The sequence below is a fragment of the Schistocerca cancellata genome, chromosome 5 (assembly GCF_023864275.1).
Source record: "Schistocerca cancellata isolate TAMUIC-IGC-003103 chromosome 5, iqSchCanc2.1, whole genome shotgun sequence".
Lineage (NCBI taxonomy): Eukaryota > Metazoa > Arthropoda > Insecta > Orthoptera > Acrididae > Schistocerca > Schistocerca cancellata.
The window spans coordinates 66,980,735-67,002,503 of record NC_064630.1 but is presented as its reverse complement, the minus strand read 5'-3'; the positions used below and the strand labels follow the sequence as shown (position 1 = coordinate 67,002,503).

Sequence of the window (21,769 nt, the reverse complement as noted above, 5' to 3'; positions counted from 1 at the left end):
TGGCTGATGGGCCCAGCACACTGGCTTGCATACAGCTGCTTTGCTTGCTGTCTGTGTTGACGTGAGGCGGTCTCTTTAGGCTGGCTGTGGAGGCATACACTGTTCAAAATTAATCGTCGCACTTTATAGGGTTATAACAGTGTAGTTGAGATACAGAGCTGTAGATGAGCACATACCTCAACTATGTTTTAAATGGTTACCTTAACTCCTTCCATTGTTTTTATGGTACTCATTACCTTCCAGTATTGAATTACTGGTAAAATAATAATTGTTAGTTTTTTGTATCGTGTTTATTATTATTATTATTATTATTATTATTATTATTGCAGTTGAAGGGTATTCAGATGCTTACTATAGTCTGTCGGTAAATTCTTGAGCAAGCAGTCAAGTCCCCACTCTGACTGGCCAGCTACATCCAGGGTGCCTCTACGGCTGCCACACTTATGCAATGCACGCTTTAAATCAGTGCCCTCACAGTACACACATATGTCCGGGCGGTGTTTATTTTTAGGTAAATGAGTTAACACTATACGGAATAAAGAAGAAGATTGCCTTCTTCTGAAAAACAGCATTATAGACAAAATTACATGTAAATAGGACTGGACCTCATATGTTAGGATTCAAAAGTCTACTGCAGTATGATGCAATTGACCTGTAGAATTAAAAGCTTAATCCTTTGATGTGTTTCTACTAAAAGACAACTTTCCTTGTCATGTTGCAGTGAAACAATAATGCTTACTATACGAGGAATGTTCAAAAAGTTATGGGGAAATGGTAATTTTGGGTTGTATAGCTTTTTTTTTTTGTAAACATTTCTGAGAACTGTCTGTACGGAGTTAGGCATATCGGTTAGTTAGTCTATCGTCAGCTATCAAAGAGGTTGCATGTGTTTTGGTAGTAACAGGTGGTATGTGTGTTGCTTCAAAATGAGTAAGTTGTATTAAATTTTGCTATAATAATGGAATAAAGTGCATCAAAGTCTTAGAAATGCTAGATATTACTTTTGGTGCATCTACTAGGGGTAAAGTAAAACAAGAGTTTCCGAGCGGTGTAAGTGTTTAGAAGAAGGCTGTGAAGACTTTGAAGATGTCTAGCATGCTGGATGCTGCTGCACATCATTAAATGATGAAAGCATGGGAAAAAGTGAAGAAAATGACTACGAATCACAATCAGAGTAGTTGCTGATGGTGAAATTTTTTCTGATGATTCAGGTGCTCTGGTTCCAAAATTGTTGAACTTTGAACAAAAACAGTAGTTCATGGCAGTTGCCTAGGAGGTGCTAGATGAAGTCAACAACAATGCAGAACTACTGAAATGGGTGGTAACAGGTGATGCAATTAAGACTCAGTCGTCCCAGCAGTAGCATTCTGGCTCTTCAAGATTGAAAAAAAAATTTATAAGTGCAGTTAAACATGAAGATTATCCTCACTATGTTCTTAGATTTGAACAGTATAGTGCCCCATGAGTTCTTGCCACAAGATGAAAGGGTCACCCCAAGTTTTGTTGATATAAAATAACTTTCCACCTTGCTTTTTTAATTTCCTTACTTCTAGCGATTATTTGCATGACCACTCGATTACCACTTACAGAACTCTTCCAGATAAATCCCATTCCATGCAGACTCGTGCTCACAAGATCTTTCTGTTGTATTTTATAGCAATAAGTGATTTGTGATATGTGTGCAGTGTTTTTTGATTTGTCATTGTTTCTCGAATTACCGATTTTGTAAAGCCATCTATAATGATGGGTTTCCTCCCAGAATTTGGGTGATCTTTCTTGCTGACTCCAGTAAACCATATGTTTTATTTTCATATTTTTTTCTGATGTGTCATATTGTCAGTACTGTCCTTTGATTGTGACTGACAGTATCAGCCAGCAGTTCTTTTTGTGTCCGAATGCTCTATAGTTTACAAATACCTTGTCTCCATATTGTATACATTTTCTTGTGATGTAGTACATTTATCTATCACTTTGGAATAAATGTCATTAAATATACAAGTTGAACTGACTGACACTGGTAACTAAAATCACATGAACTGAATTGACATAAATCACAGCAGGCTGCATTACACTGCTAGACAGGAAATGAACAACCAGTTAGTAGTGTGCCTGTAGGGCAATTGCAGGGTTCTTCCAGGAGGGGCCACTTCCCCACCAACAGCACTGCTCACTCAAGAGTTTGCCAACAGACTAAACATTATGATTGTTCTGAGTGGGGGTATTATAGTTCGAGAATTAAGTGTCCAGAGATGTAATTTTCTTATCTACCAAAAGCTTTTTCTTTACTTTGTGAATAAGTCAATAATTTTTCATTATTTTTAGTTTTCTTTTTGTGTGGAGTTTGTATTTCTCTCTCTCTCTCTCTCTCTCTCTCTCTCTCTCTCTCTCTCTCTCTGTGTGTGTGTGTGTGTGTGTGTGTGTGTGTGTGTGTGTGTGTGTGTGTAAGAACAGTTACACCTTTTATGTAAATAAATTATATATTTTTAAGAATTTTAATATGCTCCACAGAGAATTTTGATTCTAATTGATGTTACAAGACTGATTTCTCTTAAGTAAAGAAATACAGAAAAGCTATGATACTACTACAGTAAGTGCTAATGAAATATAGTGAAAAGTAAAATCAAAAGCAAAAGAATATTAGAAGGTTTGAAACTATCGTTTAATAATCGCATTGCAAGAGGTGAAATAGAAGAAAGGAAAAGATTAGTGTGTTGCTGAAGGTGCAATAGAAAGAGCGACCATTTGGAGCTAAAGGTCGAAACGGAAAACCTAATTAGGCACTAACTCTTAATGATAGGCGTGGCTTGGTGGTAAAGTGCCAGGCTGCAAATACGAAGGTCATGGATTCAATCATTAGTCACTTGCAGGATTTTACTATGGTACTTACCACTTCTTTCGCTTTTGGAAAGGTGAGTTAATGTGAAAAATGCTGAGTTGCACCATGGCTCGGATTCCAAGTTAACTGGTGAATGCCCTATAACTATATGCATAAGTCAATTCAACATCTACATCTACATCCATACTCTTCAAGCCACCTGACGGTGTGTGGCAGAGGGTACTTTGAGTACCTCAATTGCTTCTCCCTTCTATTCCAGTCTCGTATTGTTCGTGGAAAGAAAGATTGTCGGTATGGCGCTGTGTGGTGTCTAATCTCTCTGATTTTATCCTCATGGTCTCTTCGCGAGATATACGTAGGAGGGAGCAATATACTGCTTGACTCCTCGGTGAAGGTATGTTCTCGAAACTTCAACAAAAGCCCGTACCGAGCTACTGAGCGTCTCTCCTGCAAAGTCTTCCACTGGAGTTAGATCTATCATCTCCGTAACGCTTTCGCGATTACTAAATGATCCTGTAATGAAGCACGCTGTCCTCCGTTGGATCTTCTCTATCTCTATCAATCCTATCTGGTACAAATCCCACACTGGTGAGCAATATTCAAGCAGTGGGCGAACAAGTGTACTGTAACCTAATTCTTTTGTTTTTGGATTGTATTTCCTTAGGATTTTTTCAGTGAATCTCAGTCTGGCATCTGCTCTACCGACAATCAACTTTATATGATCATTCCATTTTAAATCACTCCTAATGCCTACTCCCAGATAATTTATGGAATTAACTGCTTCCAGTTGCTGACCTGCAATATTGTAGCTAAATGATAAAGGATCTTTCTTTTAATGTATTCGCAGCACATTACACTTGTCTACATTGAGATTCAATTGCCATTCCTTGCACCCTGCATCAATTCGTTGCAGATCCTCCTGCATTTCAGTACAATTTTCCATTGTTACAACCTCTCGATATACCACAGCATCATCCGAAAAAAGCCTCAGTGAACTTCTGATGTTATCCACAAGGTCATTTATGTATATTGTGAATAGCAACAGTCCTGCGACACTCCCCTGTGGCACACCTGAAATCACTCTTACTTCGGAAGACTTCTCTCCATTGAGAATGACATACTGTGTTCTGTTGTCTAGGAACTCTTGAATCCAATCACACAATTGGTCTGATAGTCCATATGCTGTTACTTTGTTCGACTGTGGGAAGTGTATCGAATGCCTTGCGGAAGTCAAGAAACATGGCATCTACCTGGGAACCCATGTCTATGGCCCTTTGAGTCTCTGGACGAATAGCGCGAGCTGGGTTTCACACGATTGTCTTTTTCGAAACCCATGCTGATTTCTACAGAGTAGATTTCTAGTCTCCAGAAAAGTCATTATACTCAAACATAATAAGTGTTCCAAAATTCTACAACTGATCGACGTTAGAGATACAGGTCTATAGTTCTGCACATCTGTTCGACGTCCCTTCTTAAAAACGAGGATGACATGTTCCCTTTTCCAATCCTTTGGAACACTACTATCTTCTAGAGACCTACGGTACACCGCTGCAAGAAGGGGGCAAGTTCCTTCGCATACTCTGTGTAAAATCGAAGTGGTATCCCATCAGGTCCAGCGGCCTTTCCTCTTTGGAGTGATTTTAATTGTTCCTCTATCCCTCTGTCATCTATTTCGATATCTACCATTTTGTCATTTGTGCAACAATCTAGAGAGGGAACTACAGTGCAGTCTTCCTCTGTGAAACAGCTTTGGAAAAAGGCATGTAGTATTTCGGCCTTTAGTACATTTTGTTTTGATCCACCTACTGCTTTGATATAAGACCAAAATTTCTTAAGATTTTCTGCCAAGTCAGTACATAGAACTTTACTTTCAAATTCATTGAGCGCCTCTCGCATAGCCCTCCTCTCACTACATTTCGTTTCGCGTAATTTTTGTTTGTCCGCAAGACTTTGGCTATGTTTATGTTTGCTGTGAAGTTCCCTTTGCTTCCGCTGCAGGTGGCATATCGTTTCCAGTAGGACTATGTACTACTTTGGTCAAACCAACAGTAGGATTGATTTTTTTATGGATGATAGGAATAAATTGTTGAAGGAATAAGACCCACCGCAAAATATTAACTATACTTTAGACACACTGATACTAAATAAATGTTCTGTGAATGTATTCTAATATAGCAACAGTGACAGTTTGAGGTAACGTACTGCTAACTAACCAGCAAATGATTGCATACATCCCATCACACGCTGTCTCAGTCTCCATGGCTCACAACCTGGTTTGTTTCTCGCTGTCTTTCAAATCGGTTGGCTGTCCAGTGTGACCGAACTTCTTATAGAAGGCAGTTGACAAGTGCCTTTCTGTCAAAGAAGCTTACTGTTTTTGTGTAGGCACCCTGCAATAGCAGTAGTGATTTGGTCATGTGCAGGCAACTCCTTATCAAAGCCTCACTGTTGTCAAAACATTGTCATTTTTACTGCACTAAAAAAACTGGAGACCCAAGTGTGTCAAGTAAGTAAATATCTGAAACTTTGCTGGCCGTAAGTAGTGGGAAGTAGACACAGTGCGACTGCTTCAATTTTGTGAGTTGCTATTTGCTGTGACATTGGTAGTGCATTAAGCATGTGGTATGCTTCCCGTTACACAACCCCTTGCCGATAGAATAATTCCCATGGAACAAACCATGAACAATGCCATTTTTAATCCTAACAAAACAATTCCTAGTGGAACTTAGTATGAATGAAATCACCCCCTCAACAGAATGGGAGTTGTTCTCCTATGGGGTAATGAGGTGACCCCTGGGAACATGGTTTTTAACTGTTGTTATACTGACCAATATAAGCAGGAATACTCATCCTCGGGTGTTACACGATACATCAGGAATGTATCTTCTGGATCCTCTTGGCAACTGAATATACCATACGTTACAATTAAGATAATAGAAATTCTATAATTGAAACAGCACAACAGAATGCTAGGCAACCACAGATCCACAAAACGAACCTGTTAGTGTCGTCTTCTTCCTCTTCCTGTCTCCCCCGCTCTCCCAACAGTGGAAGTTTCATTAGGCATCAGTTTTTAAAATTTATATAATTTAAGCACTGCACATGTCACTGTAAATATTCAGTAAGTTGATTCTGAAACTTTTGCACAGAATGCTGCAATTTTTTTGATGGAATACTGGTGATGATGTCTTCAGTCTGTCTTGAGCAGTAATGATGAAATTGAAGGCTATGGAGCATTCTTTGCATGCTCTCATATCAGAGCCCAAATGACACAATTTTTTGCACCAAATGACAAGGACTCCTCACCACTGCAGCTTGCACAGCATCATTATTTTCTCGAGTATATGCAAACGTCATCACCCTCCTACCTTTCTCTCCACAAGCTGAAACTCTCTCTTCAAAGTTATGAACCCACATTTTGAGTGGCACTGGTCCTGATAGTGGCAACAAATTACTGTGCAACTGCCAACACAGTCACCATATCAGTGATACGCACATATAGCAATTGCACGTGTTACACTGCTCCATTACTCCAGTGCGTGGAATGTCTGTTACTACTCAGTGGTGTGGCATTTACTGCCCACTTGCTGAACATCTGCAGGGCTACCAATAACAGCTTCAAATGTTCCCATTTCTCTGCATCACCCTGTATATTGGATCTCTCAACCAGAACGTGTCTCATTGTTAAAGTGTCTTCTTTCCAAAATCCAAAGATTTCAGATATTGTTCATTTTAGACTTAAGTCAACTGAGTGGCAGCATCCTGTGGAACCAGATTCGTTATTTAAGACATGTGCTCCCTTTTGTTGTATGGAATACTCTTGCCATCTTAAGATTCCAGTGTGACGAGTAATTTCCTGAAAATTATCCATATCTGTGGCAGTTCTTATTCCACCAGTATCTTTCTTTCCTTGGAGAATGGAATTTCATTTTTTGATGACAGGTTCCCATTCTCCGTACTTCTGACCATTTCTGCTATTCAGAGTGAACAGGGTATATATGCCCTGAAAAATCCGGGAAGACTTGGAATTTCTTTGTCTGGGAGAAAACCGGGGATAATGCGGGAATTTTTCATTGTTTAAGTTTTCAGTTAAATTTTTGTATATTTGACATGTTTATCTGTTCTTACATGTCAAATAGTTTTACTGTATTCCGCAAATAATACTTCAACACTAAAACAGATGAGAGAGAGAACCAAAAGGAAACTTAAGATGGAAACGAAATGTGCCACTTAAAACAACAACAACAACAACAAAGCACAGAGCACACACCAGCATCTGCCAAGAGCAAAACGTGTTAAAGGCTTTAAGAGAAACAGTATACAATACTTCATATCAAAAAACTGCTTTCTATGATTGTGACATCACTATTGTTCATGTTGGGTCCATTTGAGCAGCTGCCAGTGGGCACGTGCACGCGCAGTTGAATCACATATGAGCAGTAATTTCTCCCACTTCTGGCTACTTGAAATGCGCCTGTTAGCTGTATCAGCAGTAGCAGCAAGCAACCAGATGCTACCTGGAAACATTTTTCTGGTGTGCCCAAGCTGCCGGATTCACAAATGAGCAGAGCAGTCCATGTAGCTGTAGAGAGGGGATAGTCTCTCCGAGACCTGTGTTTATGTTTCGTGATTTGCTGTTTCCTCTTCATTTACAGCTTTCACGTCAAATGAAAACAAAATGGATTTCTGTATCTGGGAGCTATCAAGTGAATTAAAATACATGATTACAGAAGGCTAAAATATATTATCAGCTTCAGTTTTCAGATTTTATTTCGTTTCCCCATTTTTGGCAATTGCATTACTCACCTTGCAAAATAATAAAGTTACTTTTATTGGTTTGCTACAGAAATTTTGCTTTCACTTTCATTAATGTTTTCCACAAAGACAGTCAATGTATTTGAAAAGAACTTTTCCATTCCACACTATTGGCAAGTTGCAACTGTTTGCTTTTATCTTCGGGCATGTGTGGCGTTTTGTCATAATAAAGAATCAAATGTGGGATAATACAGTACTGGTACTCCAAGAAAATCTGCATTCCGAAAACAACACTGAGTAGCTTAATATCAGGTTGGCACCTAATTCATTGTGAATCTGGACATGCGAATTATGCATTTTAGTACGGTTTATGAAATTCCAATGCACTTGGAGTATCTTCTGATGTCCTGTTTCTTTTATAACGTAATGTAAGATGTCTTAATGTGTATACATAGGAACATATGGGCTTCCTACCTCATCATAGCTGAGTACGCGCAGTAACATCTGTCATCTGGCAACTGCTGACATGAACCTTTTTCTAGCATATCATGGGAAAATATTGTGAATGGTTGTTTGAAAAGTGTTACTTTCAAGTAAATTTACTTTTGCGCAAGATGAATTATGTTAAGTGTGAGAATGTGCAATGAATTTCTTAAATTACTTTGAGGACCAGCCACTTCGAAAAATTTAAAGCCCAGAAGACCAGACATTTATGTCATTATTTAAAATTTTACTGGCGCATTTGTGTGATGAATGTTGATCAGATTAGATTCAGTTTTCATTCCATAAACCCAAAAAAAGGGTCACACATGCAGAAAAAGACCAATATGTGTGAAGGGTTAGCTTTTCTGGTCACTACACTATGTATATTAATTTAAACCATTGACTTTTCCTGTTGGTGTGTTTGCACCACTTAACAGTGATGTTGCTATTGGTTCGCTACATCACTTGTCCTATGCTACGAATTTCTGCTGTCATTGGCTGTTGAGATGACATGATGGGGACGATGATTGACTTGCAAACATGCATCACAATATCAATTAACATGCTGTGTCTAATGGTGGAATTTGGATTTTTACTTTCATAACACGAAAATATGCAGCATACATGTTGCTGCACACCAAAGATATTTCTGAAAACATGTCCCCCCCCTCCTCCCCCCGCCACCAAGTGCTGGGGCATTCCATGCCGGTATATAAAACCTTTACCATTCAAACAATTGATAAGTTTTACAGTTCTGAGGGGAAGTATACTGTCACTTGACATGGGAAAAGTGTATTTTCACACGGGAAGAAATGGATTTTTTAATTCACCCTGTGAAACATCATTCTCCTCTGCTGGTGCAACAGCAGAACCGACAAGGTTTCGTCTCTTGTGGGAAAGAAATATTTGTAAATAAGAACCCCTTGTTTGAGTTGTGTGTGTTTGTTTGACTAGAGTGCATTGGAACCAACTAAGCTTGACTCACAAAGAAGAATACCAATAGGATGTCATGTAAGTCAAGCTCTCTTCAAAAATAAACACTACTTCCATATTACAAATATACAAGCAACTCTTTTTGGGTGGGACAAGGTGAGAAAGCTGTGCTGGCAGCATGAATTAAGCACATTGTTGGTACCTAAATTGTCAGTCAGTCATTGGCCAAGCTGGACTGTACCTTGGGCTTCTCATTGCAGGTACAAACAAAGGACACCCCCCCCCCCCCTCCCCCCCAATGGGCACGCCACTCATTGACAGGTTCGTGCTTGGCTACCACGGGGCCCCAGCCTTTGCAGCATCTTTTCCCTTCTGTGCTGTATGTCTATCCTCTTGCTACTCTTTTTGCCCTACCTTGGGGAACATGGCGGGGGTGTTATTGGGAATGTTCCACATTGTCTGTTGCTGATATAAGAACAGTTCTCACCACTTTTTTTTGTTGCTTTTTCCTTTCTTAGTTTTCCTTCTGCTCTCATTCCTCTGCTTCTGTGTTTTAGATTCCTCTTTTTCTTATTCCCCCCTGTGCACTCCTGACATCCAGCCCACTTGTCTGACGCATACCAGGTGACTGGGTAACATGTAATTCCCAGCCCCGGGTCGACAGGTACCCCCTGGTATAGGCCAGGCCCAGGGAGGGGTGATTGCCTGAGCTGCGACCTTCCCAAATTGCTGATCGGTCCCTCTGTCAGGTGCTTAGGAGGTGTGACCTGAGTTGCGAAGAATCACCTAAGGCAGGTGCAGCCGCTTGTGATGGGAGGGCCCCCTCTTGGAAGAAGCGCACCATCGGAAACGCAGACAATCATGGGGATTTTCTTGCAATGAGCCAATCGTCTTCACAATAAATGTATATGAAATGCAAACAGAATAAGGCTAACAATTCAAAGACCCTTCGAGCTGCATGATGGTTCCTCATGGTTTCATGTACTGAAGATGGTCTGTCCTTCAAAACGGTAAATACATTTATTATTCAGAAAGATGCCATTGCCAGCCCTGTGGAATCCTGCTCTCGTTATGGAATGGCAGTTTGCTTTTGGAAACTACTTCTGATTCTCAAGCACATCAACTGCTTGCTGTGTCACTTCTCAATGGCTATCCTGTTCGTGTTGAGGCCCATAGAACTCTGAACTCTTCCTGTGGTGTTATTTACCCTAGGCTGCTCGATGGTCTGACCGAGGTCGAAATCCAATCTTACTCTGTGATCAGAGTGTCATTGCCATCCATCGGGTGATGAAAAAGGTAGATTCCTCCTTAGTACCCACCCGCACTCTTTTTCTCACCTTTGATTGAGTGGTGCTTCCGTCCAAGATCAAAGCAGGCTATGAAATTATCATAGTCCAACCATACATTCCGAACACGTTATCATTTCAACCACAGTAGAACATCTTGACGACACCCAGCCAAATGTGTAACCTGTGGTAGGGATGCACATGAGGGTGATTGTCCGTCTCCTTCTCCCTGCTGTATCAAGTGCAATGGCAGCCATGCCACCTCCTCTCGGGATTGTCCCATGTATCTTGATGATCGTGCTGTCCAGGAGATCCGGGTAAAGGAAAAAGTGCATTACCCAGTCGCTCGCAAGTTATTGGCTTGTCGCAAACCCTGCATTATCCTGTCTGGCACTTCTAGTTCTGTTCTTGTTACCTCTGGTTCCATGAAGGACATGGCCACACAGACATGTGACCACAGTTTCAGCTCTGAGGTTGTGAAATCGCCCAGTGTGAAGGTAGCATTGATCCTCCCATCCAGCTGTGCAAAAAGCCATCAAACCCTCGCCTCAAGGGGCAAGGCCACCAGCTACACAACCAGTACCCTGGAAAGAACAGAAAGAGTACTCCCACGAAGACTTCCTACGTTCCTCCAGCCAAACAACACCTGAGTCTTCCTCTACTAACCAGAAAGGCTTGAAGAAATCCAACAAAGGCAAACGGTCTTCTCCTTTGCCAACTCGAAGATCCTCTTTGACGGTGTTGCCACATGATTCCTTAGCCCAGCCGACCTCCGTGTCGCTGGTGTGCACCATCAACCATTTTTCTTTGTTGGACTCCACAGCCTGACAGCACAAGCAAGCCAGTGCTTCTGTGGGCATAATGGAGCAGGATCCTCCTGCTTCTGTGCCCTGTAGCAGCAAGTCTTTTCTTCCTTCTTCCTTCGTTTCTTCCTCATCATTACTCTCCTCCAGTGGAATGTTCGCACCCTACAGTCCCATAAAGAGGATTTACAGCTGTTTTGAGCATTGCAGTGTCCTCTTATAATCTGCTGTCAGGAAACAAAATTGTGTCCCCACAACCACTTTGAGCTTCAGCGTTCCATATTAAGAGGGCGTCATGCTGCTTATATGGGATGGAGTTCATAGTCAGCCCATTTCCCTGACTACCTATCTTCAAGCTGTTGCAGTTTGCCTTTTCTTTCCCCACCTGACTTTTTCCCTCTGTACCATTTATGTCCCTCCATCATTCGATGTCACCAGGGCAGACTTTCTTCAGCTTATTGGGCAGCTATCTCCTCCATTTTTGCTACTTGGTGACTTTAATGCTCATCATCCCCTTGGGGGTTCCCCAGAATATGTCCAAGAGGTGCGCTGTTGGCTGGCCACCTTTATTATCTTAACCTCCTCTGCCTTAACACTGGGGCACCCACGTTCCTTTTAGACTCCTCGCACTCCTATTCCCATTTAGGCATATCCTTCTCCACTGCCCATCGTCTTGAGCGGTCCATTCTTTCTGACACATACTCCAGTGACAATTTCCCTTGTGATATCCATTTTCTTACTCCTACCCCACCTGCACGCAAACACAAATTGCGGCTTACTGAGGCTGACTGGCAGCTTTACTCCTCCCTGGCAACCTCTGAGAACAAGATTTCCCCAGTTGTGATGACCAGCTAGAATATCTCAGAGATGTTATCCTTACTACTACAGAATGTTCCATTCCTCGCACTTTCTCTTTACCACACCGTGTCCCAGCCCCTTGGTAGACTGAGGCATGCCGCAACGCCATTTGCGTGCTGAGATTTGCTCTCCGTGTTTTGAACTGTCATCATACGATGGCAAACTGCATTCATTACAAACAGATGATTGCAAAGTGCCGCCACATTCTTTGGGAAAGCAAAAATGCTAGCTGGATTCCATTCACTAGTTCTTTTAACAGTTCCACCCCTTCCTCTGTCATGTGGGCCAGCCTCCGACTGCTCTCTGGGACCAAGATCCATTCGCCAGTTTGTGGCTAGACAGTAACAGACAGTGTCATCGTGTACCCTATTGCTCTCTCCAGCTCCTTGGGCCGCCATTTTGCAAATATTTTGAGCTCTTCCCACTATCATCCTGCCTTCCTCCATCGGAAATGAGTGGAGGCGGCTCGGGCGATACCCTTATCTTCTCATAATCGTGAGTACTACAATGCCACCTTTACTTTGAGGGAGCTAGATCGTGCTCTCAGTTCATCCACATCCTGCACCCCAGGCCCAGATGCTGTCCGCATTCAGATATTGGTGCACCTTTCTCTTGCAGGCACGCACTTTCTGCTTAATAGGTGCAACTGCTTTTGGACGCTGGTGTGAAGCCACCATCATACCCATACCTAAGGCCGGTAAGGATAAAAACCTTCCTTCTAGCTACTGCCCCTTCTCTCTCACCAGCTGTGTTTGCAAGGTGATGGAATGTGTGATTCATGCCCGGCTGGTATGGCGGCTAGAGCCTCGCAATTTATTAACGACTGCACAATGTGGATTTTGAGTGCACTGTTCTGCAGTTGACCATCTCGTTACTTTGTCTACCTTTGTCATTAATGGTTTTCTGTGGAAATCCAAGACTGTGGCTGTGTTTTCGATTTGGAGAAGACCTATGACATCTGCTGGGGAATTGGTATCCTCCGTACTTTTTACATGTGAGGCTTCCATGACGGCCTACCCTGTTTCCTTCAGGAATTTTTAAGAGTTTTCAGGGTGTGTGTGGGTTCTGCCTTGTTGGATACCTTTATCCAGGAACCCAGTGAGCCTCAGCGTTCCATTCTGAGTGTCGCCCTCTTTATTACCATTAACCCTATAATGGCATGTCTCCTGCGGGCCATGTCTGGCCCCCTTTTTGTCTAAATAAAAAAAAAAAAAAAAAAAATGTTCAAATTGGTCTGAGCACTATGGGACTTATTATCTAAGGTCATCAGTCCCCTAGAACTTAGAACTACTTAAACCCACCTAGCCTAACCTAAGGACATCGCACACATCCATGCCCGAGGCAGGATTCGAACCTGTGGCTCTAGCAGTCACGTGGTTCCAGACTGAAGCTCCTAGAACTGCTCAGCCACACGGGCCAGCCCCTTTTTGTTGATGATTTTGCCGTCTATTGCAGTTCTGTCTGGAGCATCGACAATGGATTTCGTTTCTCCACTGACAAAACCGTCTGTATGAATTTATGGTGGCGTAATTGATTTCTCTCACCATGTTTACATCTTGGGCCTGTTGCTCTTCCATTCCTTGAAACTATGAAATACCTGGGGCTCATGTTAGATATGAAACTTGTTAGATATGAAACTTTCTTAGTCTTACCATGTGTCGTACCTTGCAGCCCGCTCTACGCAGTCCCTCAATGTCCTCAATGGTATTTCCATGGTTGCAGATCAGACCGCCCTCCTCCATTTGTACCAGTCCCTTGTCCATTCAAAACTAGACTATGGGTGCTTTGTTTATGGGTCTCCACATCCGTCCCTCTTAGGCCGTCTGAACGTTATCCACTATTGTGGCATCCATTTGCCCAATGGCGCCTTTTACACTAGCTCGGTTGAGAGTCTGTATGCTGAAGCTGCTGAACTACCACTGTCCTAGCGCCATGACTTTCTCTTCAGCAGATATGCATGCCATGTGTCTGCTACGTGTGGCCACCCATCCTATGTCACCTCCTTCAATAATTCCTTTGATCGCCAGTATGGGGCATGTTCCTCTTCTCTGTGCTCCTGGAGTCCGCTTTCGGCACTTACTCCTGTGGCTTAACTTCAGATTACCTGCTTCTTTCCCGGTGTGTGTGAACCCTTCACCACCTTGGCTTCATGAAGCGGCCCATGTTATTCTTGGCCTTCATTTGCTTCCTAAGGACACTACTCAATCCTCACTCTATCGCCTTCCGTTTCACGACCTTTTCACATGGAACATCGTGATAGTACCTTTGTGAACACTGACGGCTCTCAGATGGACTGTGGCATTGGGTGTGCCTTCGTCATTGGTGCCCACATCTTTCGATATTCGCTTCCGGCACACTGCTCAGTATTTACAGCTGAGCTCTTCGCCCTGTATCAGGCCATGGGGTACATCAGGCGACACACTTTTCAATTGTGTCTCTGCTCAGACTCTCTCTGTGCCCTTCCAAGTCTATGTGCACTGTATACTGCCCATCCCTTAGTGCATTGGGTCCAGGAAAACTGTCATGGTGGAGCCACTCTGATGTTTATGTGGGTTCCTGGTCATGTCAGTCTGCCGGGAAATGAGGCTGTTGACACTGCTGCCAAGGCTGCAGTCCTTATACCTCAGCCCACTAGTTCCTATATTCCCTCCAATGATCTCTTTGTTGCCATCTGTCAGTAGGTGGTGTCCCTTTGGCATCGCCATTGGCCTCCCTTCATGGGTATAAGCTCCGGATTATTAAGCCTCTCGCAGCAGCTTGGGCGACCTCCTCTCAGACCTCCCACAAGGAGGAAGTCATTTTAACTCGGTTGCATAGCAGTTCCTTTCTAGCCATCATCATTTGATAAGCGGTGCTCCCCCACCACTTTGTATGCATTGCGCCCAAGTTTTAACTGTCTGCCACTTCCTGGCAGAATGCCCATTTTTTAACTGTTTATGTTCTCGCTTGGGTTTGTCGTCTGAGTTACTGGCCATTTTAGCAAATGACACGTGGGTTGTAGACCATGTTTTACTTTTTATCTGCCAAAGCAATATGGTGAAGGCCATTTAATTTTTAGTTTTGGACCTCTTTTTCTGTTTGGTGTCTTTTGTAGCCCTTTCACCATGTCCCTTTGTTTAGCTATCTTTCTCTTATGTCAGTTGGAATCGATGTGTAGTTGTTTTTTTAACTCCTCGTTGTCTTCTTGTTCTGTAGTTTTGTCTTGGGTGTGTATGACCCCAGTTGTTTTTGTGCCCTGAAACAAAACAAAACAAAACAAACAAAGGGAAGATGAGGGGGTCAGATTTTCGATATTTACCTCAAAATCACTAGTTTTTTGTTACACCCTAATATAGTTTCCCAGCTCATCCATACTGTTGATGGGTTTGTTGGTACCACATGAAGAACTGGCATAGCATATCACTTTGGACTAGCTAGACAAAATAGAATGTTTGTAAAGGCTCCGGAAAGATCCTAGTCATATTTGGATAATTCCTGTTTCTAAATGCAGATGGATGGCTTCAGGACTACTGTGAGGGAGTTTCTGACAGGGGACACGTGACAGTTGGTTCAAGCATATGTACAATTGGTGATTGGTGTGTTTTGTATGACCAAATGGAGATAAAAAATTCAGAATGACTGCTTGCTAAGCTGACTATGTATTTGGAAGTAGGTAGTGACACAACTTCATGATGACAAGAATGGAATATCATGGATTTTTACTGTGGTGTATTGACACTATGCTTGTTTGCTAGTCCCATAAAATATTGGTTCATTCATTGTCAATTATTTTAAGAGTAGTGTCTGGAAATTAGCTGTTAAAAGTTAATCAGCATTAATTCAGGGAGAGTTAGAGTTCCATACAGTGAATTATGGAGTAGGAGTAAGAGATTTTTCTGCAAGACGTATTTAAAAATCTTGTTAATTCCAATTATTCCATAGAAAATTTTATTACCCTGTATCAATTACCTATGTTGTGAAGAAATTGAGAGATGATCATTAGTGGGCAAGGGGGAGGGAAAGGGAGGGACTTGGAAGAGGGGCTGCACCAAACTGTTGGTGTCAGGAGACAGTGGTGACTGTGTCTACCTCATTTGAACAAGTGTGTTTGCTAGCTCAGACAAAATACTTCTGGAAAAGGGTAAGCATTATCTGTACTCCCGCATCCCTTTTTTATGCTTGTGCATTGCTCAGTGGCTTATCTATTTGGTGATTAATGATCTATTCTTTACACATGTTACCACTAATGTTGCTATTGGGACTGCTACTGTTTCCTCGGTGGAGTGTGCCGCATTACAGAAAGACATGGTGACTGGAAAGAATGTTTGTCATGAAATATGTTCTGTAATGGATAATTGGTATGAAATAATGAGAAAGGAAAACCTAATCAAAATCACTTAGTCTGAATACCTGAAAACAATACAGAAGATTGTACTTCTAAGATTGTTATTTGTATGTTCTTTCTGAATGCAATCTGTTATGTTGATTCTTATGTATCTTGTTAACAGCTATGAAACCTCATGAAATCCAGGAAAAACTGGGACTCACTCGAATAAGAGATCGTAATTGGTACGTCCAACCCTCATGTGCGACTACAGGGGATGGCCTGTATGAAGGACTTACGTGGCTGACCTCAAATCATAAGTTATGAACCTGCCTGTCTCTTTTCTTAGAAGATTTATTATATTCAGTTTGAGTCCACCACAATAAATAATTGAATGTGACGGTATGGTTGACAGAGCTTTAGCTTCAAGCTGTGTATCAACGTGTGTGCTTGTGGAAGTCCATAAAAGAAGTCTCAGATATGTGAAACATGCTGCGTATTGAAACAAAACTGTTAGTTCCTTCAATGTAGGGACCTAAATTATATATATATACAATTTTATTCTGTGGTGAAAGATAGTGCTGGTCGTTCCAGTGTCATGCATAATGGTTCAACCTAAATGTCTAAGAAACTGGAATTCTAACTGTAAAAGAACAAATATTATTATATTGTTTGAGTAAACAGATTGCAGATATAGTTGTATGTACTTGGGTTAGTTGGATGGATTCTCTCTTGTGATAATGTTGGGAGAAAGTGGTTTTGTTTTCATACGTGTAACCAAATTTCCAAGTGGCCTTAGAAAGTTGAAACTCTCATTTTTCCACTATCATTAGTGGGTTAAAATAAAAGTACTTACCTGAAAGTACTTTTGTTTTATATGACTGTTACTGTATCTCTAAATTTTGTGCTATTTTATTTAGGAAATTCTAACTTCCATAAATTGTCATGCCTGTAAATTCAGAATATTAATACAGTAGTTAAGCAGTATTCCTCCTCTCTATCCCAATTTCTGAATTTTCCCAGTTGTGAATTTCTATTCTCTCTTGTCATTGAAATGTAATGTGTTGTTACAGTGTAACAAAAAATTTAATATTATTTCATTTCTTATGTTACAAAACTGTGAAGCACAATTAAAAGTTATGAACTCTTACTATCTCATTGACTGTTGCTATCAAGAGGTTAGCTATTTTTAAAAAAAAAAATATTTAAATGAAGACATTTTGGATTACTCCAAGTGAATTTTTTTTCTTTTCGCATTGCAGAGAATTTTTAGAAATATTTATTAGACTTATGATCATAAATCAGTGTTTGGGATTTGTGTGTTAAAGTGTGTTTGCTCTCATGCACCACACGTCTTTGCATTGTAATTTTGAGATAAACAAATATGAATGCACAGACTGCCCCCTCCTGTGTTGGTTACATTGTGCATTAACTCAAGTATGTTTCTCACCACTCAGCAATTGTGTGTGTAAATTTTCAGTTCTTACCAGCAATAAAATTAGTATTTTAGGGTGCGTCTCCAGTAAGATGTTTAAAATAACCTTTTTCAGGAGAACGTTCCCTAGGTCATTTCTGAATGTATGCTGGAAACTATATGTATTAAAACTTAATTTAATAATGTTTCCTACATTGTTGAAGGCAGCAAGTGGTCTCATATAACATTATGTCTTATGTAATGTTCTTCTTCTAAACTTTCTTTAAAAATATGCAGTCCGAAAAGTGCCATCTGACCAAGATTCTATTTGTGTAGAAATAACATCCTGACATTGAAAATGTGTATTAAAATTCATTTATGTTGAAACCATATCCAGTGCGGCTCTGTTTATATTTCTGTTCTGAGCAAGAGAGATTTGCTACCATAATTTGTTACAATACTCTGCTAAGAGTTATCAGTCTGAAGGTCGAATGATACCTTACCTTAGAAATATAAGATCTTGCCATTAAGAGTAATCAGATTTTCACAAAGTCCGTAGAACACAAATTGATATATTTATGAGATACTGAGCATATGTTTCAGCTTATAAAGCCGAAAAATTCGCCTAAGAGTAACTGTTGTTATATGCAAAGGTTTGCTGTAGAAAATCAGTCTGTCCTTTTTGGTCCAGGATGGACATATACAACACATGGAAGAGGGAGGGAGCTGTTGCATCCACATAGTGCCAATGTGGCATGAAGTACTTGTTAGTATCAATTTATTGGGAGCTTAGTCGTCCAATCCTGCAAACACCGGAGCACCAAAACCAAAGATGACAAAACAACTCTCCGAAGAGACTCAAAAAAGGCCTGTATCAAGACCATCACTAGTGATATAATTGGTGCATTCGGACACGGAAGAAGAAGAAGAATTGGGAGCTCTAGAAAATTTTTACTTTGAAAGCATGCAAATTATTTCTGCAGTTTGTTATTTTATTTGCATAACTCAGTAACGTGTAAACAAGCAACCATTCCTGATCTATGTATTTAACGTGGCTTCCCTGGTACAGCAAGTTAATTCATCAGTTAAAACATCAGATGTAGTATACACTGTCAAGTTTTCTTTCAGTAATTGCCACACTATACCTAGTGATGCTTAGATTCTTATCTTTGCTGTACAAAATACATGTTAGGTGAGCTCTTCTCCTTTTCAGAGGATGAGGCTCATTACCTTCTTATAAGAGATGAAGTATAATTCTTTCTCGGCTATGGCTCATCTGTATAAACTTTTTCACTTAACATAATTGTCCCGAAATGCAAGAGAACATAGTACAGAGCTTCCTTTCAGTAGGACATCTGATGTTTTGCTTAACCTGGAAGCCCAATACATATCTTGCAAAGAACAACAAAAGTTTTACTTACGATGCGTGTCAACATGATCACCCCTGGCATACAAATCAAACATTCCTTATTGCTGTGTAAGTTTTTGAATCATTAGACAAGCAAATAAAGATATAATTATGTAATAGAATGTCGAGTGAATTTCCTTGGCTATTTCAAGTTTTTCTCCGTGGAGAAATGAAATGGGGCAAAGACATGTTATGTAAGTTTTCTGTCTGCTTTAATTTTGTACTATGGCACTCTGTGAAATAAGTTCTTTGTATTCTTTGCTATACGAGATAAAGGTACCTTGTGTATTTGTAAGAGTAAATGATTTATGCTGTTAAGCATGTACAGTTTATGAATTGATGATGAGGTATTTCATGGACCATTACACTTGAAACATTTCCATATATTTTCCCTTTTATTAAAGTTAGTCACAATTGTGTAGTGTATTATCGATACTGCCTCGTTTGATGTTTTTAGTTACAGTTTCATGACTTAAACTACTGTCATGGCTATCAATGCATGTTCCAAATCTGAAGGCTTTTTCTTTTCCTTAATGTGCCTTGAAGACACTGCCAAAAATATCTTAGAAGACTGTAGATCATTTTGTTCATTGCATTGAAATGAACATGGAAACTTCTTATAGCATGTTATTGCTGACATCGAGAAATCTTTGTGTATTGAAAAGATTGCTTACTAGACATGCTTTGTAGTTAAGAGAGTATCTTGATGAATTTGTATTTTACAGTAATACTGTGGAAGTGCTGTTACATATGCCCAGTTTATAGAAAGAGAAAGTTGCAAAATTACTGGGAGCTTGTTGTATAACAAGTTAAGAATGTTACAGCCAATGTAAATGATAAATGATGAAATTTTCAAACTTGCAGGCTGAGGACCAATGTTGATGTATCCCAGATCAGCCATTTTGCAGAGAACTGTAGTAGGCATCTTTCGATGGCCGGAGTAACACTTTTGGAGTAGGCTGCTATACTTAAAGATAAGTTATGGGGTACGGGCTTCCAGACTAGGTGTCAATAGCCTACTCAGAACATTTCATGTAGCTATTGTCCAGTGTCCATGGTAGCTGTAGGAGGTTAGTGCCCTATTCCAATAGTGACACTACATCACATATTGGACATGTGTGAGTTAATATCAGCCACACTTAGTGATTCCCCCTCCCCTCGTTTTGAATATCCTGATTCCCCCTCCCCTCGTATTGCATATCCTTCAAGCGTAGGAAGGAAGTCGTAATGATGAATCTCTACTTAATTGTCAGACTTCTTATATTTCAGTGTAAAACTGATTTCAGTTCATGGGATGTATTTTCCAGTGTCAGTCTTTCATTGTGCTTCACATAAGCAAATTCCATGTTCAGTGACGGAGAAATAGAAAGTCAAAGATAAAGAAAAAGGGCAACTTTCTAGTGGTAAACTGAAATGCTTATGGAGAGATTTGCTGGGTTTTGTTCGAAAGGCTACTTGCTATGGCTTCTTGTGGTGGTCTAAGCTGGGTGTTACACAGTAATTTTCGTTCTGGTGCTCATTTAAAATTTTTTGTTAAATTTTACAAATGCGAACTATTAACCAATAATTCACTGTTCTTAATTTCAAAATGGGTCATGAAGCAATAACTTATATAGGCAAGGCAGTCTACTTGAATTTTGGCAATATTAGGTTCAAACAAGTATAATTTAGTAGAACAACTGTATTGTTGCTTTTTATTCATCTCTTCTTTTGTATAGCACATAAGTTTTACTATGCTGGTATTTTAAACTACCATCTCTAGTATCACATTACATTTTCTCATTGAGTTTCAATGAGTTGACGTGAGTATGTATGTATTTTTTGTGTACATCTTCCTGTTAATTGAGATGTGTGTCTGAATGACTACATCACATTATAGTCTCATTCAGGAGACTGTAGCAACAAAGCTGCCTAGCTGTTCCAAGCCAAACTTCTAGCAATAAATTCATGTTTTAACTGACATAAGGAACAGAAAGAAAACTGAAAATAAAAGTGAATGAAAATGTGCTATTGCCATAGTGGATAAGTTATCTAAGTTTAGTATTGAGATTTGTGGGCTGTAGAGCAGATATCACAGTGCTGTGTGGGTGAATCTGCACTGTTAATGCACAATAATTGTATTAAACGTGCCCACAGGAGGGTTCAAAATCCAATAAATTTTAATTTCGTTGCTACTTATTTTAGCACACTGGAGGTACAGAAAAGTTGCACTGTATGTTCGATAGTTTGATGCTACTTTCTCCAGATTGCTTAACTTAATTGGCAACATACTAATAGCAGAGAATTACAGCACTGTACAAAAGTGAATGTTCCAAACTGTATTTAGTTCGGATATATCAACAGTATTTAGAATTGTTGTAAAACACAATTGTTTATGTTGTTCCATTGTCTAGTTAATCAGAATTTTAACTGATTTACTGTTTTTTTTTTTAATTGTAGTTGTCCCATTTCCCTCCTCATCACTGCTCCAAACCCCTTACCTTACATGCACCTTTTCCTAGTGTCCTTAAATTTATATACCAATTTACAACATGTTTCAAATTTGCTATCTTGCAATGAGTAGGGATTTTTACTGAATTTTTGTGCTATTATACATTAGTTCGATAAGCTGATATACAGTTGCCTTCATAAAATATGCTGTATCATTTCATAGTATATTATTCATCTTTTATGTTAACTCACAAAGATAA

General features: G+C 40.2%; 1 protein-coding gene across 3 annotated transcripts in view; it reads left to right on the top strand.

The window, feature by feature from the left end:
- LOC126187990 (ADP-ribosylation factor 6) overlaps positions 1 to 21,302 on the top strand; it is a 113,008-nt gene extending 91,706 nt beyond the window's left edge. For all 3 annotated transcript variants that reach the window (XM_049929396.1, XM_049929397.1, XM_049929398.1), the window contains exon 5: positions 16,442 to 21,302. In XM_049929396.1, the coding sequence (XP_049785353.1) occupies positions 16,442 to 16,584 (143 nt within the window). In that variant the 3' untranslated portion in view covers positions 16,585 to 21,302. The remainder of the gene's footprint in view (positions 1 to 16,441) is intronic.
- The last annotated feature ends 467 nt before the right edge of the window (positions 21,303 to 21,769 follow it).